The 26,628-nt window shown below is 42.8% G+C and overlaps 1 protein-coding gene and 1 long non-coding RNA gene across 8 annotated transcripts in view; one reads left to right on the plus strand and one right to left on the minus strand.

Annotated features, from left to right (window-relative positions):
- Positions 1–26,628, minus strand: part of hnf4a (hepatocyte nuclear factor 4, alpha) — a 245,115-nt gene that overhangs the window by 149,464 nt on the left and 69,023 nt on the right. Inside the window, exons 1-2 of one of the 3 annotated variants that reach the window (XM_068048238.1) lie at positions 21,163–21,256; positions 20,959–21,059 (exon numbers count right to left, since the gene is read on the minus strand). The exons of 1 other annotated variant lie outside the window; for it this stretch is intronic. In XM_068048238.1, the coding sequence (XP_067904339.1) occupies positions 20,959–20,995 (37 nt within the window). In that variant the 5' untranslated portion in view covers positions 20,996–21,059; positions 21,163–21,256. Of the gene's footprint in view, positions 1–20,958; positions 21,060–21,162; positions 21,257–26,628 lie in introns of those variants that run through there. One more of the 3 variants, XM_068048241.1, reaches the window with a different exon arrangement.
- LOC137378129 (uncharacterized) overlaps positions 1–26,628 on the plus strand; it is a 176,903-nt gene that overhangs the window by 28,950 nt on the left and 121,325 nt on the right. The gene's annotated exons all lie outside the window — the stretch shown is intronic.

Here is a 26,628-nt window from a genome sequence, read left to right on the forward strand (position 1 = left end):
GCAACCGCCACTAATTGGGATTTTGATGAGGTGCCACCTTAATTGGCATGGAGACAAGTTTTCTGTCCAAGTAAGGATGGCAGTTGGGCTCTTGAAGCTGGAGGGTCAATCAGAGGCCTTCCGGCTTGAGAGGAGCAGCAGACTGCAATGGAAGGTAAATACGAGAGAGGGTGCTTCAAAATGGAAGCACACTTTCCCCAACTTTTTAAATCTTTAATTAAAAAATAGATTCAGCAGCCAAGCCACTACTGTGCCCACCTCCAGGCACCTAAACTGGCCCCTGGCAATATGGGAACCTGGATGCCAACTGGAAAATTCCAGTCGGCCTCCTTTAATTGGCTTTATCAAGGCTCTTAATGAGCCTGATTAGCTACTCACCGCATGCGGACAGGTGGCCCTTCTGGCCCCGATACCATCTCCACAAAGGTGTCCTGGAGGCTGGTTGGAGCCGGGGAACCAGCACGCTGGCCAGCGGAAGTAATTTTCAGCCCCGACCGTTTCTGATCCCGGTGAGGGCCAAAAATCCAGCCCCAAGTTTTTTTTTATATTCAACAACAACTTGAATTTATTTAGTGCCCTGAACGTGGTAAAACATCCCAAGGTGCTTGACAGGAGTATTATCAAACAAATTTGACACTGAGCCACATAAGGAGATATTAGGACAGGTGACCAAGTGCTTGCTCGAAGAGGTAGGTTTTAATGAATGTCTTAAGAGAAAGTAGAAAGGCAGAGAGGTTTGGGGAGACAATTCCAGAGCTTATGGCCTTGGCAGCTGAAGACACTGCCACCAATGGTGGAGTGGCAAAAATTGGGGACATAAGGCCAGATTTGGAACAGCGCAGAGATCTCGAGGACTGTAGGGCTGGAGGAAGTTACAAAAGTAGAACCTGCAATTGCATCATGACAGTTGGCATACCAAGATTGATTTGGAAATGTTCTAATGGTAAATGCTGACAAATAAAACAAAAATCATGACAAGAAGAAGTCAGGTTTTTGGACAGGTGGCGTGAGCCCCACAAAATAAATTTTTTTGATAATATATGGGAATGTATCTCCTACATACCCTTTCATTAGGATTGTACCTATTTGAATCTTCTTGTTCTCATTGAAAACATCTGTTGTAGCTGTTCCAAATATGTGTGCATAATGGTACAAACACACTACTGGAGATTCTGTGACTTATTAAAACAGAAACTTAGTCTTGTTAGGTCTTAATTTGTTTCAATGATGGTGGATGATCTGGCCACTATATAGATTGGGATCACCCATCAATAGTTGGTTAAATTGGAATATTTCTGCATTGAATGCAAACAAAATTCCACTCAGATTACTTTGGAATATATGATGTGGTTTGGAAGAATTTCAGTAAAAACCAAACTCTGTGTTAGCATTCATTTTTACACAATGAAACAGGAAGAGGAGCCAAATCTTGAGATTTCTAAACAAAAATTATGTCAAAGGGCCTTATTGGGGTTACTTTCCTGAAATGGGAGCACATATTCAGAGGCTAGTGTAAACAAGATGTTAAAATAGTATTGGGGTATTGAAGCCATTCTGGATAAACAGTTTGCAAGGTAAATCCTAATGGAAAATGGCTGATTCATTCTTCATAAAGAATTTGGAAGTATATTATACAATTTAACTTTGCCCTGAGTCTAATAGTTAATAAAGAAGGCAAGTCATATAATAGATTAACAAACAATCTTGCATGTATAAAGCACCTTTCACGACTTCAGGACTTTACAATGCTTTACAACCTAAGCCTTTGACCTCGTCAGCAGACGTGGTCTCTTCAGACTACTAGAAAAGATTGGATGCCCACCAAAGCTACTAAGTATCATCACCTCATTCCATGACAATATGAAAGGCACAATTCAACATGGTGGCTCCTCATCAGAGCCCTTTTCTATACTGAGTGGCGTGAAACAGGGCTGTGTTCTCGCACCCACACTTTTTGGGATTTTCTTCTCCCTGCTGCTTTCACATGCGTTCAAATCCTCTGAAGAAGGAATTTTCCTCCACACAAGATCAGGGGGCAGGTTGTTCAACCTTGCCCGTCTAAGAGCGAAGTCCAAAGTATGGAAAGTCCTCATCAGGGAACTCCTCTTTGCTGACGATGCTGCTTTAACATCTCACACTGAAGAGTGTCTGCAGAGTCTCATCGACAGGTTTGCGGCTGCCTGAAATGCATTTGGCCTAACCATCAGCCTCAAGAAAACGAACATCATGGGGCAGGACGTCAGAAATGCTCCATCCATCAATATTGGCGACCACGCTCTGGAAGTGGTTCAAGAGTTCACCTACCTAGGCTCAACTATCACCAGTAACTTGTCTCTAGATGCAGAAATCAACAAGCGCACGGGAAAGGCTTCCACTGCTATGTCCAGACTGGCCAAGACAGTGTGGGAAAATGGCGCACTGACACGGAACACAAAAGTCCGAGTGTATCAGGCTTGTGTCCTCAGTACCTTGCTCTATGACAGCGAGGCCTGGACAACGTATGTCAGCCAAGAGCGACATCTCAATTCATTCCATCTTCGCTGCCTCCGGAGAATACTTGGCATCAGGTGGCAGGACCGTATCTCCAACACAGAAGTCCTCGAGGCGGCACACATCCCCAGCTTATACACACTACTGAGTCAGCGGCGCTTGAGATGGCTTGGCCATGTGAGCCGCATGGAAGATGGCAGGATCCCCAAAGACACATTGTACAGCGAGCTCGCCACTGGTATCAGACCCACCGGCCGTCCATGTCTCCGCTTTAAAGACGTCTGCAAACGCGACATGAAATCCTGTGACATTGATCACAAGTCGTGGGAGTCAGTTGCCAGCGTCCATCAGAGCTGGCGGGCAGCCATAAAGGCGGGGCTAAAGTGTGGCGAGTTGAAGAGACTTAGTAGTTGGCAGGAAAAAAGACAGAGGCGCAAGGGGAGAGCCAACTGTGTAACAGCCCCGACAAACAAATTTTTCTGCAGCACCTGTGGAAGAGCCTGTCACTCTAGAATTGGCCTTTATAGCCACTCCAGGCACTGCTCCACACACCACTGACCACCTCCAGGCGCTTATCCATTGTCTCTCGAGATAAGGAGGCCAAAGAAGACAACCAAGTAAGTACTTTTGAAGTGGAGTTCCTGTTGTAAAGTCAGAGATGATCAATATTTGTAAAAGTACAAATAAGGATAAAGAATTTGCTGCATAATCATGTATTGTGTGCAAAATATAACTAAAAATGTAATTTATTATTATACATTTAATCATTCAAACCTACTTATACAATTTAACTAATAGGACCCTTGAAAATAACAAATGCCACTATTTAAGCTAATCTACCCAAACTATGGAATGAGAGGCCTTACCTATTGAGTTTTGGGCATTATCTTATCAAACCACACCAGCTGGGAAAAATAACATATGCTCCAAAACAGGGTCTGTAACTATGCCTCCTGCTCTAGAGGAAGTTCCAATCACAAACTACTTTTATAGAACTATTTCTTTCCTTATATGTGTGTAACAGAAGGTGCTGAATGTTTAAATTCCAAAAGCTATTTTCTTTTGTCCATGTGCGGCAGGTAAGTCACATGCTAAAAAAATGTTCCCTTAACAACCGCAGTACCACCAATGAATAGGAGCTGTCTCTGAACCAATGAAGACTGTCTTTATACCGACAGCAATTATGGTAGGACAGAATCAATGATTTTTAAGTTGCTTTTAAAATGCTGCCAACATATTATTATGTGCTGCATAGTCTCAATTAGTATATGTCCCATTTATTTCTATTTTCTGAGCTTTTTTAAGCTATAACATTTATTAGTTGTATTTCTGCTTATACCCTTGATAAAATAGAATTCACATTCTAATTTACAGCAAGCCAGAGATGAGGTTCTAATATGTATGAGCATTTATTTTACCATTAAAATTATTCATTCTAGACTTCAACAGTGATTAGATTTGCAACAACTATTTGTTTTATTGTTACCTCGGCAGTGAAAGTTGCCGACAGAAATATTACTATTGCCCTTAAGATGCATGAGGGGAGGCGGTGGTGTCGTGGTATTGTCACTGGACTAGTAATCTAGAGGCCCAGGCTAGTGCTTTAGGGACATGGGTTTGAATTCCACCACGGCAGATGGTGAAATTTGAATCCAACTAATCTGGAATTTTAAAAAGCAAGTCTAATGGTGACCATGAAACCATTGTCGATTGCCGTAAAATCACAACTGGCTCACTAATGTCCTTCGGCGAAGGAAATCTGCTGTCCTTACCAGGGCTGGCCAAAATGTAACTCCAGATCCACAGCAATGTGGTTGACTCTTAAAATGGCCTAGCGAGCCACTCAGTTGAAAGGCAATTAGGGTTGGGCAATAAATGCTGGCCTAGCCAGGGACGCCCACATCCCATGAACGAATAAAAAAAAATGTTCTTCTTGGCTGAGGTGTGTACACATTTAAATGCAAAATTTTCAGCTGAATTATCCCTTTAAATTGTGTGTGCTGATTTTATTATAGTGTTAAGCAAGCCCCCCCACCCCCCCACCACCTGCCAGGAATGAGGAAAATTAATTTCGCCACATGAACATTGATTTTAAACAATTGTTGGTGAAGAAAGAACTTGCTTTAAAAAAAACAATTGGAGACTGTGGCCGAAGAGAGACATTAGCATATCAACAGACAGCACTGCAAATGACAAAGGAGCTATTCCCTGCTCCAATTTAATCCACAATGGACTTTTGATTACCAGACGTTGAAGCATTCCAGGTTAACTAAGATGGCCAAATACACAAACAGACGTGGTCAGGCCAGTTTGGGTCACATGACTAACTGGCTGTTGTTGTCTTTTGAATTTGAACTTCCAACAAGGAATTGGAAATCAGAAAGCTGTTTGCTCCTGAACTGGAAAAGACCTCTCTGCTGTCTGCTCTCATCTTGCTCTCACCAACTTTGGAAACCACTGAAGACACATGAACCCCAAAAGACAAAAAGCTCCTACAGTGAACAAGGTTTAAGAAGAATACTGGGCCCCAACGAAAAGCATGACTACTTACAAAAGGATTAAAGTGAGCTCGAAGCACAGTAAACAAGAAACTCTTCTGATATTGCCTCAAACCTCTCCATTTTATTTTTCTTCTGCTCTTTTCTGTCCCTATATGCATGTGTGTATCGCGTGTGCATGCTAGCGTGGGCACGTCATACATCCATAGGCGTTAACTGTATTAGAGTTTAGAATTAGAATTAGAACATTACAGCGCAGTACAGGCCCTTCGGCCCGCGATGTTGCGCTGACCTGTGAAACCATCTGACCTACACTATTCCATTTTCATCCATATGTCTATCCAATGACCACTTAAATGCCCTTAAAGTTGGTGAGTCTACTACTGTTGCAGGCAGGGCGTTCCACGCCCCTACTACTCTCTGAGTAAAGAAACTACCTCTAACATCTGTCCTATATCTATCACCCCTCAACTTAAAGCTATGTCCCCTCGTGTTTGCCATCACCATCCGAGGAAAAAGACTCTCACTATCCACCCTATCTAACCCTCTGATTATTTTATATGTCTCTATTAAGTCACCTCTCCTCCTCCTTCTCTCCAACGAAAACAACCTCAAGTCCCTCAGCCTTTCCTCGTAAGACCTTCCCTCCATACCAGGCAACATCCTAGTTTAAGATTAAGGCTTAATAAATTTCACTTTTCTTCTTTAAACCTAAGAAAACCTGGTGTGCTCATTTCTTTGCATTATAATTGGAAAGCTGTGAACAAGGATTCACCAAAGGGAGAGCTCAAAACACTGTGTTTAAAATTAAACCCTGTTACAATAAGACCAGGTGAAAACAGTAAAAGACCCCGAGACACCTTTCTCACCTGGTCATAACAATAGGTACTATCAAGTACCATGCAGAGAGCATCAGATGAACAGCTTTTTATAAGTTTTCAAAAATAAACTTTGATACCAGTTTGACTGGACCCACACTGCTAAGGATGGGACTCCTGGGGGCTGAATTTTACAAGCTCTTCAGTGGAAGGGCCTTCACTAAAATATTGAAATTAAACAAATTAAAATGCAAATGAACTTACCTGCTGCCGCTGGCTGTCCTGCGCTAACTTTACGGCCAACCGGCCACAATTCCCGTGCCTTCAGCACTCCTTTGGAGTTTGGCTGTGGGCATGGTTGGAAGGGGTTGAAAGGCAAATGTCATGAGGTTGGGGGGTGGGGGGGAGTTTGCGATGGCAATAGAGTTTATTCAGGGTCAGTGGCTATAACACAGACATTGGGTGGGGGTGGGGGGCTGTAGGGGTTGAAAGGACCTCCAGGTTTCAATAACATTTTATTAACACGTGTATAAATTCCCCTTTAAATAGTACAATTTCATCCAAGGGCTTGAAGCCCTTTAAAAATGGTGCCGGTGCCTGCGTGGTGGCGCTGGACGCCATTGCTGGGGACACGGCGGCTGCCCCCGATGATGTCACTCTGCCCCCTCCATTTAAATGAGCTCCATGCGAAATGTCAGCCCTAGGTGTTAATCATGATGCCAATAGTTTCCCATCCCTGTGCTCAGGAACAAGGGAAATTCAACTTATCAGTTCTTTCCAATGCTTGGCAAAACATTAATAATATTTCACACAAGTACTGTTGATGAGAAAATTACAAGTATTTTTAAAGCTTTAACTTTATTAGTCTCAATAGAATAATAGTACTTTGACATCAACCGGCACAGCCCTGATGGACTGAATTGCCTTCTTCTGTGCTGTGTGATTCTTTAATTTCTTAGGATTGTTCACAAACGAACATTATCATCTCTGAAAGTGTTAGGAAGACTTTTTGACCATGTTTGTCAAGATGTGATGCAATGAAGTAATTCATATCATAATTATAAAATTTGTGTTAAAATTATTGCATCAGTTACTGTGCAACATCATTAACAGAAACCAGTCTTTCAAGTTTTCTCTGCCTGAAACAGTGAAGGTTTCCTTATAAACAGATGAGAATGAGCTTTGCTAGAGGCCTATCCCAGATCAAGGCCGGAATTTTACCTTAGGTGGGCGGGAGTTCACCACCAACGTAAAAGTTGGTGGCGATCCCGCTTCTGCCCAGTCGGGCGATCCGTCCCACATTTTACAGGTCCCCGGGCTTTAATTTCCCCAAGGCGGGACTTCCACCCGCTTGAGGAAGCAAGTTCCGCCTCATTGAGCTGCCGGCCAATCATCGGGCCAGCAGCTCTTAGTCCCAGCAGCGTCACTGGGAGCAGTGGGGGTGGCTCTTAATCGGACACTCTGTGCCTGATTATCGGGGCACCCCCCAGGGCACAGAAAGGCCGGCAGCTGTCACTGGGCGGCCTCTCACATCCCTAGTATGCCTGCTTGCCTTGGGTAAAATACCCGTGGAGGCAGGCAGAGGCACTTAAGTGGCCATTAAGTGGGGTGGCATAAAATTCCGGCCCAAATCTTTACTTAAATGCAATGGGCTACTAAAAGAGTTAAATGTGTAAAAGTACTACACTGAGACCTGTGAACCAATGGAGTTCATCATAACAAGCATGAAACACAATAGTCCTTTCTGGTAAATCATTATAAATTTAGTAGAAGCAAGCTAGTAGTACAAGTGACTAAAAAGAACACCAGAGGATGATCAATAAATTATGCAACACATTTTATATTTAACTTAACAAAAGCTTTTAATTGCCTTGTTTGTGAATGCTGAGTCAGATAACATAGAGTCAAAAATGCAGCATAAAGAATTCAAGTATTACATGGAATTACTGCCAGCATAATTTCTACAACAGTCCTATATTTTGTCGTAAACTAGTTAGGGCACGGAATTCTTAAAAGCTGCAGTTTAAGTACACAGAAAGTTAAAGTGAGCATACTGTTAAATGTTTAAACCAAACCATTTTGCAAATCAATCATAGATTTTGATAAAGTAGATCAATTATTAACGGGAATGCTGCTGACACTCGTTCCTCTGCTTGATGACCGAACACAGATAGGTAGTAAGCATTTGTCTATCTTAAGTTTTTAATACTCCACTGGAACTTTTTAAAAAAAAGTTCTGTTCCACATTCAGAATACTAAGTTACCTAGTCTGTGATTTGAAACCCCTTTTATATTGTCGATTGTTCTATATTTCATAGTGTAAAAAGGCACACAATAGGATTTAACTTCTATCATATATAATAGACCAGGACAAAGGTGAAGATAAGGTTGGGTATAACCAAACTTGCACTCACTTACAGGATGAACATCTTACCAGTACTTACTAAGTCAGGAACTTTTTTTTTTAACTGTAACCATGACCCTTTAGATAATAAAATTTCCTTAACGTTCAACCCTTAAGTTGTACCTTCTAATGTTTGCAGAGTTCCTTTAAACCTCTAACCACACAAATGCTCGCCACCTAAAAGAGGGTGCTTCGTCTCTTTTGATCACTCAATTAAAATGATTGAAAAAGCTACATTTTTGCATAATGTTGCAAGACAGTAGCTTTTCAGGGGGGTAAATATCCAGTGAATTAGCAGTGACGGACTTTGCCATATTATTTGCAAGTACAATGTTGAACTTTTTTCTCAACCATTCAACCAATTTCCTAAGGATGTGCTGCAATCATTCCATTTCAGTTTGGAGTTCTGTGTTCTTTAAATTTCTTTAAACCTTACAACTGAGATTTTGTATATGATATAAAGAGAAAACCATACTCAAGTCATCATCATCTGTCTTTTGTGGCATCAGCCGACCGATTAATTACCACTAATCAAGCTTAAATGGCTTAAAATTATCTGATTTCAAATCAGTCGTGACCTTTCAATTGCACAAGGAAAGACTAGGGATAACTGAATGACTGGCAGCTTCAGCAGTTACAGGATAAGTTTGTCTTGGAATGTTTAACTGCCACTGACAGCCAATGCCCCTAGGCAATAAGATAATGATCATCTGTAAAGCAGTAATTTTACTTTCAGCATATTTTGTTGAATTCTATAAACATAACACATCAGTGCCTAAACATAATAGTCCATCCTTTACAAAGTGGAAAATTGTCCAGATTTGTCCAGTCCACAGAAAGCAGGGCAACACCTATCCGAACAATTACCAGTTTACTTTTAATCATCAGCAAAGTAATAGACGGTGTCGTCAACAGTGTTATCACGTGACACCTACTTACCAATAATCTGATCACCGATGCTCAGTTTGGTTTCTGCCATGACTACTCTGCTCCAGACTTCATTACACCCTTGGTCCAAACATGGACAAAAGAGCTGAATTCCAGAGGTGAGGTGAGAGTGAAAACCCTTGGCATCGAGGTAGCATTTGATGAGTGTAGCATCAAGGAGCATTAGTAAAACTGAAGTCAATGGTAATCAGGGGGAAAACTTTCCACTGGCTAGAAACAGATCTAGCACAAAGGAAGATGGTTGGGGTTGTTAGAGGCCAATCATCTTATCCCAAGGACATTGCTGCAGGAGTTCCTCAGAGCACTGTTGTAGGCTCAACCGTCTTCAGTTGCTTCATCAATGACCTTCCTTTCATTATAGGTTCAGAAATGGGGATGCTCACTGATGATTGCACAGTTCCATTCACAACTCATCAGATACTGAAGCAGTCTGTGCTTGCATGCAACAAGATTTGGATAGCATTCAGGTTTGGGTTGATAAGTGGCAAGTAACATTTGCACTACACAAGTGCCAGGCAATAACCATCTCCAACAAGAGAGAGCCGATAACCTCCCCTTGACATTCAATGGCATTACATTGGTATCAATGACTTAGATGAAGGGGCCAAAGGCATGATAGCTAAATTTGCTGATGACACAAAGATAGGTAGGAGAGTAAGTTGTGAAGAGGACATAAGGAGTCTGCAAAGGGATATAGATAGGTTAAGTGAGTGGGCAAAGATTTGGCAGATGGAGTATAATGTGGGAAAGTGTGAACTTGTCCACTTTGGCCAGAAGAATAGAAAAGCAACATATTATTGAAATGGAGAGAGATTGCAGAACTCTGAGGTGCAGAGGGATCTGAGTGTCCTAGTACATGAAACACAAAAAGTTAGTAAGCAGGTACAGCAAGTGATTAAGAAGGCAAATGTAATGTTGTCGTTTGTTGCAAGGGGAATGGAATATAAAAGTAGAGATGTTTTGTTGCAGTTGTACAGGGCATTGGTGAGACCACATCGAGAGCATTGTGTACTGTTTTGGTTTTCTTACTTAAGGAGGAATATAATTTCATTGGAAACAGTTCAGAGAAGGTTCATTCAACTGATTCCCGGGCTGAGAGGGTTATCTTATGAGGAAAGGTTGGACAGGTTGGGTCTGTATTCATTGGCGTTTAGAAGGATGAGAGGTGATCTAATTGAAACATATAAGATCCTGAGGGGACTAGACAGGGTGGATGTGGACTGGATGTTTCCTCTTATTGGAGAGACTAAAACAAGGGGACACAATTTAAAAATAAGGGGTCTCCCATTTAGGACAGAGATGAGGAGAAATTTTTTCTCTCAGAGGGTTGCGGGTCTGTGCAACTCTCTTCTCGGAGACTGGTGGAGGCAGGGTCATTGAATCTTTTTAAGGCAGAGGTAGACAGATTCTTGACAAACAAGGGAGTCAAAAGGTATCAGAGGTAGGCAGGAAAGTGGAGTTGAGTGCACAAACAGATCAGCCATGATCTTATGGAATGGCGGAGCAGGCTCGAGGGGATGAATGGCGTACTCCTGCTCCTAGTTAGTATGTTCATATGTACCATTGTCGAATCCTCCATCATCAATATGCTGGGGGGGGGGGGTCACCATTGATCAGAAACATATCTGAACCAGCCACATAAATACTGTGGCTAGAATGGCAGGTTAGAGGCTGTATATTCTATGGTGAGTGACTCATCTCCTGACTCCCCATTGCCTGTCCACATCTACAAGGCACAAATCAGGAGTGTGATGGACTACTCTCCACTTGCCTAGATGAGTGCTGCTGCAACAACACTCAAGAAGCTCAACCACCATTCAGGATAAAATAGCCTGTTTTATCAGCCCCCATCCAACACCTTGAATATGCACTCCCTCCACCATCGGCAAAATTTGGCTGCATGGTGTGCTATCCACAAGATCCATTGCAGCAACTCACCAAGGCTTCTTCAGTAGCGCCTCCCAAATCTGTGACCTCTGCCACCTAGAAGAACAAGGACGGTGGGCACATTGGTTATCACCACCTCTGTTCCCCTCCAAGTTACACACCATCCTGGCTTGGAGGTATATTGCCGTTCCTTCATAGTTGCTGAGTCAAGATCCTGGAACACCCTACCTAACAACACTGTGATTGCATCTTCACCATACGGACCATAGAAGAAGGCAGCTCACCACCATCTTCTTAAGAGCAGTTAGGGATGGGGAATAAATGCTGGCCTTGCCAGCAATGACCACATCCTGTAAATGAATAAATCAAAAAAGTATTTGTAATGTTAGCAGGATTAATTAAACAGAAAGTATTTTGTGTGCATAGGCCTTCATGACTGCCTTTATTGTGTACTACAGTAACAATAAGAAGTCTTTTGATTAAGCCATCAAATCACACACTTACAAACTAATTCCTTTACATGCATTACAGTAAACTCTTAGATTCATATGGAACTCATTTTTTAGTTTACACTAATGACAGAGATCTTGATACCTGGTGTGCCATCGAGTGAAATGCTATCTTCGCCACTGACACTCGCGATGCTTGTTATTCTGCTGTGACTCATCAGCAAAGGCAACCAAACTGGCATTGATACATTAAAGCCTAGCAAGCTTCTGAAGTTCTCTGTTAATAGGTTTTAAGGCGAGTGATAGATCCTGAGCGTGTGGGCTGTAGGCATAATCCTTTAATGCCTGTCACACTGAGATTTGATTGGGGACAGAAATGAATAGCCCAATGCAGAGCTTGCTTTATTGTATCATTCAATGGTAGCTTCTGATAGTTTATCCACAGATTATACACACATTTAATATTAACCCTTTTTTAACACAGGTATTCTTTAAATTTTGCGAGACTTTTTAAAGTAAATATAAACAACAGGGAACAGTAACAGAGAAGAAACATTATTGATTGATTTCAGACCACTTGAAAAAATGGGTATGTGGCGCACTATTCAGCAATGAAATTATACTGGAGAAAGATCACCTTGCTAAGTATTACCATTTCATCCAAGATCCTCGATGTAAGATTAAATTATTTGTGTTTCCTAACCTTTTTGAAATGAGTTTATTGTCCTTCCATTGAAAAAACCTTTGCTTTTCCCTGTCTCCAGCCTAAAGAAATGCATTCCTCTGAATTGCACCATAATCGTAAGTCTTGCAAATTGGTGCCTCACAGGCATCCTTATTTCTATTCTAAACTAGCCTGGGAGTAGGCTATGTGTGCAGAATCCCTTTAGGAAAGTGCACTATAATTACATGTATTAGGAGTGCAGCTCAGAACCTTCTTTCCTCATTTATGTTGTTAAAGGATCAGAATTTAAATATATCCAACTAGAAAAAAAGCCCAAACACAGTGAGAAAGAAAGAAAGAAGTTCTTTAAAAATAATGTGCATCTAAGATTAGGAATTTCACATTCAGAAATTGCACCTACTGGAATTGGGTTAACCATTATCAAATTCCTAGAGCAAAAGTGCCAGCTCCAACTGAGTAAATCTTTCCCAGACCACCAAAGTATCTGTGTCACTAAAACATAAGTCTACAAGACAAATAGATATCGATTCCTAGACCCACAGAGCACGAGAAAGCAAGTATGTATTATTATCACATACAGAGAAAGACCAACATTGACAAAGCTAAAAGAAACCTGTGTGTCCACCTCCATAGTCCAGGAATGGAGTTACAAATTGAGACCTGAAAGGGTAGAAGATGAAGGGTGTGAAATTCAGATTAGTAATACCGCTAGAGATGTTAGAGGCAGCACTACTCAAGCCAATTACCGTCCTGGGGGTGCCCCAGCCGTTTCCAGCGTGCCCTGCGCGGTGCACCATCTTGAGAAGGGTGCTTGCACTGGCATTCCCTGTGAGCGTCAGAAGCAACTGAACTGGTGATATCCTGCTGTCACACAGCCCTACTAGCTGATGTGATGCCCATTTTCCAAATTTGGACCACACAGGTTCATTCAACAAACTTGCACTTCAGTTACAAAAGATCAAGCTTTCAGCTGCAAGATGCGCCCTTCACTAGTGTTATTTAAAGGGCCAGGAATCAAACATGGGGTAAGGTAATTTGAAGAACTGGGATTGCAAAGTGTCTGAAAGTACTCAGGAGTGTTTTTGGAGGTGTTGTGGTGAGTTCCTGGATTTGGCAGGGGAAGTTGCTGCATTCCCACAGGGAGGGTAGAGGACTAGGTGACCTATCCATATGAAGGCTGCAACACTTACAGGGGCTACAATTGCAGTGCCTCTGGGTCAGCAAAATAACAGGAAGATGGTACAGAGGCTCCAGAGAGGGCAAGCCCTCTACCAAGTTGGAGCCATACTCCTCCATGCTCCTTGGCAGTGACAGGAGGCTGTCTGGCAGGCCAGCCAATGCACCAAGCATCTCAATGTGCATGCCCACCAACGCTCTCCTGTATGCTGCCCATCGAGGTCCTCATCTGAGTCCTCTGCAGCATAACGCATCTGCCACCTCACCCTCTGGGAAGCTGGCACAAGAACCATCCTTTCCTCCTGGTGTGGCTGCAGCCCACTCATGCCTGGTGACTCACCACTTGCATATCTCAACTCTAAACCATCCTCTAAAGAATATACAGTGCCAGTATCTGAGCTGGTTGCCCCGAGTGTCAGATCAAGTTCTGGGGCCTCTTTGTAAGTGCTGAGCTGTTTCTCTCTCTCTCTCCTCCACTTGGTGCTGCTGTGACTGGGCAGGCAGCAGCTTTTGGGTGTCTGAAAGTAGAAAATCAGAAGGGGAAGCTTGGAAAGAGGGAATAAGTGGATGTGTAGGAAAGCAAGAGATCCATGGTGACACCATCTGCAGCTTTCACATCATGGCAGATAACAGGATGAGGGTGAACTGGGAGTTGAAAAGGGCCATAAGGCAGGAGCAGCATCCTCAATAATCTCAGTGATACCAAATGCCACGGTTCTGCCGCAGCCAACCCCATTAGGCAAAAAACCATCTCCTCCGCAAGGTAAAGGCGACGCAGGAATTCTTGTCCCCCACTGATTCTGCTCTGCTCCCTTGCCTACAGGGAGAGGGAAAAATGTCAGTCATTATGTTGCACTATGGTTGAGTGATGTGCCTGCCATTGCTGAATAGCTGGAGGTAGCAAGAGGTGGATGTGAGGCTGGCAGCATTGGTAGAATGAGGTGAAGTATCTGGATGTTAGGCATGACTCCTGAGTGCCAGGCACTGGTGCTCGGTGAGTAATTGTGTTGTGGTACATTAAGCAGCGTGAGATGTTAGTGGAGCAGTGGGTAGGAGATATGTGAAGATGCATTCACTGACCTTGACCACCCGCATGAGGTCATTAGACTTCTTGTGCATTGCCACCAGGTCTTCAGAGTCAGACACTGGGAATTAACTTCCCTGGCCACCTACACCAAGCCCTTCTGAAGATAGTCCTTCAGGGCTTACTGTGAAACCATGGCATCTCTCCTCCTGTTCACCTCCACCACTAATGCCTCCAGTGCCACATCCGTGATCCTAGAACCCTCCCTCTTCCCTGGTGTTCCATTTTAATTCTTTAGAATTGCAGCAATAGTGTTCAGCAGCAGCCTCCTGTAGTTCAGTGCTGCTTCCCTTTAAGAAGGAAGAATAACAGGAGATTAGCTGCACCATGTGCTTTCACTGAATGCTGCTCAGCTCCCTGCTGAAAGTAGAGGCAGCCAGCAGCATGGAAGACACTCAGCTCTACGCTACAATCATGGAAAAGAGGAGAGAGCAACAAATTTGTGTGCTGCCTACCTCCAACGGAACCTGCCGGGGGAGGTCATGAATCACAACCCCCTCGCCCAAATAATGGTGCAATCCAATCTTCAGTTCAAAATACCTTGAAAATATGGTGTTTTGGATTCTTTTAAATGAGGCTAATTTAGATTTCTTTTGTCTTATTATGCATCTGTGAAGCACCTTGGGACATTTTTCTATGTTCAAGGCACTATATAAATGCAAGTTGTTGTTTTTGTGTATGGTCATTGGGACAACTTGCTGCTTGTTTTCTCCTGATTGCAAGGCTGTGACAATTCTATCTCACAAATGGTTTCATACACTCATTAATGTAATTGGGATCAACTGGCAACATACTGTTAATGTACAATCGACTAAATCCAGCAACAACAACTTGCATTTGGCTAGCACCTTTAGCATGGACAAAGGTCCAAAAGGCATTTTTCAGAGGCATGAGAAAAAAAAACAGATTTCAAGCCAAAGAAAAAGATACTAAAAAAAGCTTGCATTTATATAGCGCCTTTCACGACCACTGGACATCTCAAAGCACTCTACAGCCAATGAACTACTTTTTGAAGTGTAGTCACTATTGAATGCAGGAAATGTGGCAGCCAATTTGCTCACAGCAAACTCCAACCAGTAGCAATGGGATAATGACCAGAAAATCTGTTTTTGTGATGTTGATTGGTGGATAAATATTGGCCAGGACACCTGGGATAGGTTGTTTCTTCAAAACAACACCACAGGATCTTTTATATCCACCGGAGCATGCTGATGGAGCCTCGGTTTAATGTCTGAAAGATGGCACTGCTAGCAGTGCAGCACTCCCTCAATACTGCACTGGAGAGTCAGCCTTGATTTTAGAGCTCAAGCCCTGGAGTGTGACTTAAACCCGGAACCTTGTACCACAGAGATGGGAGTATTATCAACTGAGCCACAGCTGACACACATTAGGAGGGTAACCAAAAGTTTTAGGTTTTAAGGAAGGTCTTAAAACAGAGAAGGTGACAGAAATAGACGAGTGTAAGGGAGGTATTCCAAAGAATGAGACAAAGGCAGATGAAGGCACAATGATGGGGTGAGAGAAAGAGGGGATGTACAAGAGCCTGGAGTTAGAAGAATGGATAGATTGGGAGTGATGGAGGGTGGGGGTGCATTTGGTAGGACTGGAAGAAGTTACAGAGAAAAAGTAACACTATTATGTATCCCACACCCCTCACTGTGATATACACCACAGTCGTCATTTTAATGCTCTGATATAACCCACATCTCCCATGTGAAGCCATACTGCAGCCACTGGGGTAGCACTACATCAGCGCATTAGGCCAGGTAAACGCAAATGGAAGGTAGGTACTAAGGGAATTTTGGTGCATTGGTTAGCACCGCAGCCTCACAGCTCCAGCGAGCCGGGTTCAATTCTGGGTACTGCCTGTGCGGAGTTCTCCCTGTGACTGCTTGGGTTTTCGCCGGGTGCTCCGGTTTCCTCCCACAGCCAAAGACTTGCAGGTTGTTAGGTAAATTGGCCATTATAAATTGCTCCTATTATAGGTAGGTGGTAGGGGAATTGTGGGGATGTGGTAGGAATATGGGGTTAATGTAGGATTAGTATAAATGGGTGGTTGTATGACTGATGACTGTATCGGTGCCGTTTCCTGCTCCCGCCCCGAACTAGAAAACTTTATCAACTTTGCTTCCAATTTCCACCCTTCTCTCACCTTTACATGGTCCATCTCTGACACTTCCCTTCCCTTCCTCGACTTCTCTGTCTCCATCTCTGGGGATAGGTTGTCTACCAATATCCATTATAAGCCCACTGACTCCCACAGCTACCTCGACTACACTTCTTCACACCCTACCTCCTGTAAGGACTCCATTCCATTCTCCCAGTTTCTCCGTCTCCGACGCATCTGCTCTGATGATGCTACCTTCCATGACGGTGCTTCTGATATGACCTCCTTTTTCCTCAACCGAGGATTTCCCCCCACTGTGGTTGGCAGGGCCCTCAACTGTGTCCGACCCATTCCCCGCACCTCTACCCTCACCCCTTCCCCTCCCTCCCAGAACCGTGACAGGGTTCCCCTTGTCCTCACTTTTCATCCCACCAGCCTCCATATCCAAAGGATCATCCTCTGCCATTTTCGCCACCTCCAGCGTGATGCCACTACCAGTCGCATCTTCCCCTCCCTTCCCCTGTCAGCATTCCGAAGGGATCGTTCCCTCCGCGACACCCTGGTCCACTCCTCCATTACCCCCACCACCTCGTCCCCGTCCCAGGGCACCTTCCCCTGCAATCGCAGGAGGTGTAATACCTGCCCATTTACCTCCTCTCTCCTCACTATCCCAGGCCCCAAACACTCCTTTCAGGTGAAGCAGCGATTTACTTGTATTTCTTTCAATGTAGTATACTGTATTCGCTGCTCACAGTGTGGTCTCCTCTACATTGGGGAGACCAAGCGCAGACTGGGTGACTGCTTTGCGGAACATCTCCGCTCAGTCCGCAAGCAGGACCCTGAGCTTCCAGTTGCTTGCCATTTCAACACTCCCCCCTGCTCTCATGCTCACATCTCTGTCCTGGGATTGCTGCAGTGTTCCAGTGAACATCAACGCAAGCTCGAGGAACAGCATCTCATCTACCGATTAGGCACACTACAGCCTGCCGGACTGAACATTGAGTTCAATAATTTCAGAGCATGACAGCCCCCCATTTTACTTTCATTTTTAGTTATTTTTTCTTCCTTTTTTTTACTTTCCTTTTTACATTTTTTACAATTTTTTTTGCATTTATTTCATTTCATCTTAGTTTGTTCAGTTTGCTTACCCACTGTTTTTTTCAGGTTGTATTTCTTCAGGTTTGCACTTGCTGCTGTTCAATATTCAGTGTATTCACACCTAATCTGTACTAATGCTTTGTCTTTCAACACACCATTAACATATTGTTTGCCTTTGCTCCGTGACCTTTTGGTCAGCTATGTGGCCTGGTCCAATCTGCACCTTCTCCTTTGTTATCTCTTGCTCCACCCCCACCTCACTTGTTTATAATCTGTGACTTTTCTAATATTTGTCAGTTCCAAAGAAGGGTCACTGACCCGAAACGTTAACTCTGCTTCTCTTTTTACAGATGCTGCCAGACCTGCTGAGTGATTCCAGCATTTCTTGTTTTTGTTTCAGATTTCCAGCATCCGCAGTATTTTGCTTTTATTATATAAATGGGTGGTTGATGGTTGGTACAGACTAGGTGGGCCGAAGGGCCTGTTTCAGTGCTGTATCTCTAAATAAATAATAAATAAATATTTGTATGGAATATTGGATGGTTTGATTTATAATGTTGGTTTGGAATGCTTGATTTTTGGTGGCTTTTATTTCAGTATTGAGGCCAAGAGGATGCTGTTAGGGTGAGTAACAAAGGGAAGGGAAAGGAAGGTGTGGAGCTATTGTTGAATGGGGAATTGGGGTTGCATTCACTGGTACTGCAGTTGGATGAATCAGCCTGAGAAGGGCTGTGTTGGTTGTCTTCTCCTCCCTACCTTCTCCTCTTCCTTCCTCTTCCTCTTCCTCTTCCCTCCTTCTCAGCTGCTCACCAAATACCTGGTGTTAAAGGCTGTGCCCTTGTGATGGCGAGGTTGTGCAGGATGCAACAGACCACAAAAATCGTGGCACATACTCTGGAGAGTAATGGAGTTCACCTCTAGAGTGGGCCAGGCAGTGGAAGCATTACTTAAGCACCCCAATGGTCTGATCGATGACATTTCGTGTGACAGCATGGCCCTTGTTATACGCATACTGCCTGTATGTACTTGAGTTACACACTGGGGCCATGAGCCAGGTGGTCAGCCAGTAGCCACCCTCTGGTTTCTTGTGGTGGCTCAAATGCTGATGGTACAGCAGACTGGCACAGAACAAAAGCACAATGACTGCTTCCAGGATACTGAATACATTAGCAAACCAGCTGAACATTGAAGGCGTGGAACCTTTGCAGCTGCGATACATTTCTGAATTGACATGCGGCGCCTGTAAAGTGACGTGTGTGCAGTCAATGGCATCCTATACCGTGGGGAAACCTACAATCCTGGCGAAGTCTTGTGTTTCTCTCTAGAAATAGAGAATCAAATGTACTTCCCTCTCTTTGTGTACAGAGCATCAATGACCTCCCTTATACAGCAGTGGACAGTGAACTGCGAGATGTTGGAGATATCATCTACTCCTGCCTGGAAGGAGTCCAATGTGAAGAAGTTCATGACCATGGTCACATTTACAGCTACTGGAAATGCAGCCTTTGTCGTGTTCTAAGGCAACAGATCTGCCTGCAACAGATGGCAGATTTCTGTGAGCACCTCCTCAGTGAAACAGAGACATCACACACACTGTTCCTCTCTGAGGTTAAGATAGGATAATTGCTCCTTGAGGTCCCTGCGTGGATATGGCCTCCTGTTGAGAGCCCTTCTCCCTCACCACTTCCTCCCTCTTTGTGCTCCTCTGTGTCACCTCTGCTCATTCTCACTGTCATGCTGCAGACCATGAGGATAGAATCTACAGAACCTATGACTGGGAACAAGTGGCCTGAGCAAAAACTTTGAAGTGAGAACCATGGCCTTGACCGTGTGCCACACCACTCCCTGTAGATTTTATCAACTTTATATAGCAGTACAAACCTCCAGACACTTTCACGAAATCAGAAACAGCCAGTAGAAATCAATCAGCAACTAACCTGAAAGTTGTTAATGATCCCTTTACATAGATGTTCTGATGAAGGATCGCTGACCTGAAACATTAACTCTGTTTCTCTCTCCATAGATGCTGCCAGACCTGCTGAGTATTTACAGCATTTCTTGTTTTTATTTCAGATTTCCAGCATCTGCAGTATTTTGATTTTATCCCTTTAAATAGCTCTGGCCGGGGGTGGGGGAGGGGGTCCTTCCTTCTGTTGAACACACGTCAAATCAGTGTTACACACTGACTAATGTGACAACCTTCCTATTCTACATACTTCCATCACACACTCCTTGTGCCCATGATAACGACCAACCTTAAATGATGTCTAGTGCGGCCAACACCAAAAGTGTACGCACGTGGCATGGACGCCATTTTGGACCCAAAACGGCATCCGTAGCACCAAAATATGGGCGCTACACAATCAAATTTTGTGGCCATTGACTCTGGAAGTGACAAAAACATGACTGAAAGTTTCAACAGCACATTGGCTGAGGTGGAGGTAGTGTTGTGCAATGTCACGGAGGTAGCATTTGACAGGTTTTATCATAGAGAGGATAGAAGGTTGGAACCTCAAATGGGGCTTGATTCTTCACTGCCCTGTCTGAAATTGGCCAAAGTAGCAGAAGAAATTGAGGGAAAGTTTGGACAATCAGACCTATCACTACTTCAGTTGGCTTTCTGCTGAATTGGCATACAATGTCTGGTAATTTTCTATTGCACATAATTATATAAATTAATAATAAAAATAGTATTAAAATGTTCAATAAATTTTACCATTGACATTTTTGAAACCTCCTCCAATTTGAGTTTGTTCGCTTGCATTATGTGACATATGTGTAGTTTTGACATTTTCATAATTGAAATTGTGCATACAGAATGTCAAGTGGGTTCCCATCTGCAGCCCATCTGTCTACCAGTAGATAATCCTGTATTATGTGGCTAGGTTGTGTTATCATTATTTTATACATGAAGGCCTTTGAAGATGGGAAAGTTTCCATTGTAGGTTCCACCTGAATGTGTGTCCTGCTGGAGTATGGGTATGCACGAGAAGCAATGAAAAAGCAACAAGATTGTATATGATTGGGTGGGCAGTAAATATGACGAACAGATCAAATACAACACTCTTAGACATGCAAACCTGAGGTATGCATGTGGTAAATGATACTGTTGAGCAGTTTTAAATTGGCAACTCCTTTAAGATGTACCATTTTGTGCATCTATTACTGGGTCATGTGGGTAGTGTACACAGCATTGTGGCTGACATGCTGCACTGCTATCCTCTAGGGAGAAAGCCTGGACTACCAAACAGGAGGAGACCTTCCTTGCACCCATCTCAAGCAATAGGATCTCAAGCATTTTGTAGCTACTTCACCTGTTGCCCACAACACTCCATTTCCTTGCCTCCACATATGTTTTATCTTCGCTTCGGTTTTGCCAGCCACTTCATTCCCTTCATGCAGCCTTTTGGAAGAGCTGAAAGTACATTTTAAAATATTTACAGCCTTTCGAAAGGCTGAAGCAATTTTTTCACAATATACAATGAGTGTTCAGCATGGAGCTTATTTTGGATACTTACTGAGAGCTGCCCACAGAAATTCCTGCAAGATCACTCTGGTGGGATTTCAGTGAGCATTGAGCTTGCTTTGCTCTGGTCTTGCTACTTCAGTGCCAGGAACAGATAATTTACCCTTGAACTTTTTTGAATTTCACCAGCACAGTCAGAGGTTCTGCTTGAGGCATTTTTAAAGAGGTGTTGTAATTTCAGTCCTGGTTTATAATTTGCCATTTTAGCCTTTTTAAAGTGCTGAGTCTGACATTCCACTCAGACCATTTAACACCTAAAAGTTAAAGTGTTAACTGTATTCATAAACAGGGTAGAATGTGCGAACTGAGATAATTGTAGAAAATAATTGAAAATATATATTGCAAAAATAGGTTGAATGATGAAAATGGACCCAAACCTTTGAAGTAAAAGCCATTATCATTATGGAGTGACTTGACATTTTAAATAACTCAATGTTTGAGCTGAATATGATTCCTCTTGTATTGGTTTTACTGCAGGTTTTGCTCAGATTCTACTTGCGATAGTTTGACATTGTGTGTAATGTTCTGCTTCTAAGTCACAAAGTTGTAGCTACAAATCTCACGCCAGGGACTTGAGCATAAAGTCTAAGCTGATACTCTGCTAGTGCAGTACTGAGCTGCACCATTGGATGAGTTGCCTTTTGGATGAGATGTCAAACCAATTGACTTGCACCCACAAAATCTGAGCTTAAAATGCTCAAACTTGTTGGGGTGAATTTCTGCAGGTGTTCTCCTGCTCTGCTACTGTATCTTTGGTGGAAAACAGGGGCAAACCCTGGAAAAAACAGTGTTTACACCACTCATGCTTTTTTGTTACTGGAGTTTCCGCTGTTCTTCTGCCAAATTTAAGGCAATCAGGAGAACTCCCATGAAAATTGATCCCCATTTTGTTTGGGGCCCAGACACGATGGGCTGAATGGCCTCTTTCTGTGCTGTAACTTTTCTATGGTTCTACAGTTCTATATACTAGCATAAGGTGATAAATTAGCATAAAATATTATCTCATTAGTCTGGTTTGGATTCAACAAAGGTCCCAGAAGCAACAGGACAGTCAAAATTTCCTTCTTCATTATAAATAGGCTACATTAATCTATGACCAATAGAAGTTTGGGCCGAAAGTTCCAATACCTTTGATGTGAATGTAAGGTAGTATTGCTTAAGGGACAAGAATTTGGGGTTAGATCATATATGCTAGAGCTGCATCTATTTCAACATGTGCCTGTAAATTCCCTTAGACTTGTCTAATGATGACAGAAGGTGCATCTATCCCCAAAGTGGTGTATGTCTGTAAATGACAGAATAATGAAGGCAAAAGCTGCTGTCCCAAGAATTACAGCATTTACACCAGAATTGCACCTGACTTGAGTTATGCTTGTCAAAAAGAGGATAAGTGATTTGTCAAACCAGGAAGCAGTAAGTCTGCAGGCTTTGAATGTCCTCAAACTTTGTCTGAAACATCAGTTTTGACTGAAGATGTTCAAAAGATCTTAGCAGTAGGACTAAGAAAGGATTCTGTAAACTGCCTTTCAGCAATTTTAGCAAAGAAATCATGTTAGTTCTGATAATTGTCGCTTGGCGACGTTACCATGGGATTCCCTATGAGCATTCAAAGGTTTTTTTCTGATGAAGGCAGTGCAGGAGCAGATAGAAGGCGAAATGAGAGAGGCATACAGAATAAGGCTACACCAATGGAGAACAAGACCAAACAGAAGTTGCCCTTTCACCACAATCTACAGACCGTTCTCTTGATGATGTTTCAGATGAGACCTGCTTAAGGAGGCAACAGTTCAGTAAGGAGACACTGAAGGAATTCTATCTCCTGTTGCAATCTGACCTCTAAATATCCTCTCAAATGACAAAAAATGGGCTTCATGTGGTAGAATTTTCATAGGAACGTGCCTAACTCCCACCATAACTTTGACAGAAGTTTGGTGGTAACCCTGGAGAAATGGCATAACTTGCCAGAAGAACCCCTACAGAAATTCTACCCTCATATCACAATGTGGTTTTACAGTGCACATATATAGTTACAGCATGCTTCTTTTTACCACTATGCCTATGCTTGGTGTCTCCCTGCACCTTTCTTAAAACTATCCTGATGCTGTGTCAAAGTAATAAAATAAGAGCTAGAGATGCCAGTGATGCTTGTGGTACTGTGCTATCAAGAGCTTCTTAAGATTGAGGAGGTCCTTATCTCAGTGTCCTGAGTCTTGGGAGGATTCATCAATGGGCTGCATCACTACTGTAGGTGTATAGACAGCTTGGTCCTACATAAGAACATAAGAAATAGGAGCAGGAGTAGGCCATTCAGCCCCTCAAGCCTGCTCCACCTTTCAATATATGGCTGATCTTTTTGTGGCCTCAACTCCACTTTCCTGCCTCACCCCACCACCCACCCCCTGCAATAAACCTTGACTCCCCTGTAGATCAAAAATCTGTCTAACTCAGCCTTGAATATATTCAATGACCCAGCCTCCACTGCTCTCTGGGGAAGAGAATTCCAAAGATTAACGATCCTCTGAGAGAAGTTCCTCCTCATCTCTGTCTTATATGGGACTCCCCTTATTTTTAAACTGTTCCTCTTAGCACTAGATTCCACCCACAAGGGGAAACATCCTCTTAGCACCTACCCTGTCAAGCCCCCTCAGAATCTTATATGTTTCAATAAGATCACCTCTCATTCTTCTAAACTCCATTAAGTATAGGCCCAACCTGATCTACTTTACCTCATAAGGCAACCCCTTCATTCCAGGAATCAACCTAGTGAACCTTCTCCGAACAGCTTCCAATGCAAGTATATCGTTCCTTAAGTATGGAGATCAAAACTGTGCACAGTACTCTAGGTGCAATCTCACTATTGCCCTGTACAATTGTAGCAAGACTTCCCTATTTCTTTCCTCCATCCCCCTAACTTTGCATTTTCCTTCTTAATTACTTGCTGTATCTGCATGCTAACCCTTAGTGATTCATATTCAAGGACACCAGTTCCCTCTGTACCACAGCATTCTGTAGTCTCTCCCCGTTTAAATTATATTCTGCCTTTCTATTCTTTCCGCCAAAGTGGACAACCTCACATTTTCCCACATTATACTCCATCTGCCAAATTTTTGTCCACTCACTTAACCTAGCTATATCTCTTTGCAGACTCTTTGTATCCTCCTCATAACTTGCTTTCCCACCTATCTTTGTACCATCAGCAAATTTGGCTACAATACACTCAGTCCCTTCATTCAAGTCATTAATATAGATTGTAAATAGTTGAGGCCCCAGCACTGATCCCTGTGGCACTCCACTAGTTACAGTTTGCTAACTTGAAAATGCCCCATTTATCCTGACTCTCTGTTTCCTTTTAGTTACCCAATCCTCGAAACATGCTAATATATTACCCTCAACATCATGAGCTCTTGTGTTGTAACCTTTTACGTGGCACGTTATCGAATGCCTTTTGGAAATCCAAATACACTACACCTACTGGCTCCCCTTTATCCACCCTGTTTGTTACATCCTCAAAGACTTCTAATAAATTAATCAAACTCGATTTCCCTTTCATAAAACCACATTGACTCTGCTGATTGTATTATGATTTTCTAAAGGTTTTGCTACTATTCCTTAATGACAGATTCCAGCATTTCCCAATGACAGATGTTAGGCTAAGTGGCCTATAGTTTGTTGCTTTCTGTCTCCCTCCTTTCTTGAACAGAGGAGTTACATTTGCGGTTTTCACATTTGCTGAGACCTTTCCAGAATTTAGGGAATTTTGGAAGATTACAACCAATGCATCCACTATCTCTGCAGCCACCTTTTTTAAGACCCTAGGATGCAGCCCATCAGGTCCAGGGGACTTGTCAGCCTTTAGTCTCATTAGTTTTCTTAGTACCTTTTCTCTAGTGATAGTGATTGTTTTAAGTTCCTCCCTCGCTTTTGCTTCTTGATTTTTTGCTATTCTTGGGGTGCTTTTTCTGTCTTCTACAGTGAAGACAGATACAAAATACTTGTTCAAAGTCTCTGCCATTTCCTTGTTTCTCATTGTTAATTACACAGTCTCATCTTTTAAGGGACCAACACTAACTTTAGCTACTCTTTTCCTTTTTAAAACCTTGTGGAAGCTTTTACGGAGTGTTTTTATTTTTCTTGCTTTTCCTCTCGTACTCTATTTCTCCCTCTTTATTTTTTTCAGCCATCCTTTGCTGGTTTCTAAAATTTTCCCAATCTTAAGGCCTACCATTAATCTTCACAGCATTGCACACCTTTTCTTTCAATTTAATACCATCCTTAACTTCCTTAGTTAGCCACGGATGGTGCATTCTTCTCAAAGAGTCTATCTTTCTCAATGGAATATATCTTTGTTTAGAGATATGAAATATCTCCTTAAATGTCTGCCACTGCTTCTCTACCATCTTACCTTTTCACCTATTTTCCCAGTCCACTTTAGCCAACTCTATCTTCATATCCTTGTAATTGCCTTTATTTATATTTAAGATGCTAATTTCAGACCCAAATTTCACACCCTCAAACTGAATGTGAAATTCTATCACTCTTGACAACAAGTCCTGCATCTGACACCAATGTGAGCAGGCACCTGAGAGGATTGGCTAGATAGGTTGCATGACCTGTCGCCAGGAGAGAGCAATACATTATCAAGACAGACTCTAGTCATGCTACATGGGCTGGTTCCTGCCTTTGAGTGCCCACTGTTCAGCAGGAGGTCAGACCCGATGACATGAATTGGATTGCGTGGACCCTGAGAAATAATGCCCTGAAGCACTCAGAAATTGGTGTCCATTATACCCTCCAATTGGTTCACAAAAGGCTGCTGATCAAAGCATCCACATTGGCTGCACTGATTGATTTGGTGGCCTCTTGAGGAATGGGTGCAGAAGTATGTGGTTTTCCACTTGCTTCAAGTAGTCATTGGGATTGAATGTTCTGTAACCCCTGCTATCTGTCTCAGGTCCTCTGAAATGGTCCTCAATGATTTCATGTGCATGCGATGCTCATATAGAGCAGGACCCCTCCACTGACTCAGGTGTCATGGCTTCATTCCTCACTGTCAAATCCTACTTTTGCCTCCAATATTTCCAGCAGCATGAGGGTAAGAAAATAGGAATGCCAAACATATAAAGAGATTGCAAGGAAGGAACAGAGGCGCTTCATAGAAGTCTGGGGTTCAAAGAGATAGCACTCATTATTTGATGCATTAATATTTCAGTTTCTCTTCATGAACTGTGCCCAGAGTGCTGTTTTTGAACTGATTTAATATCTTGGTAGTACTGCTGCTGCTTAAATAATTTTATTGATGCATAAGCTTGTTCATAGTTTTTGACATGGCTGATATTATCTGCTTTTTGAAGTAATGTAAAATGCAATGGAATATTTGGTTATCTGGTAAAAAATAAAATGGTTCATTGTTTGCCTGAGTGTGTTATCCCTGACTATTTCACACATAAGATCATACTTC

Source organism: Heterodontus francisci, chromosome 16, assembly GCF_036365525.1.
Source record: "Heterodontus francisci isolate sHetFra1 chromosome 16, sHetFra1.hap1, whole genome shotgun sequence".
NCBI lineage: Eukaryota > Metazoa > Chordata > Chondrichthyes > Heterodontiformes > Heterodontidae > Heterodontus > Heterodontus francisci.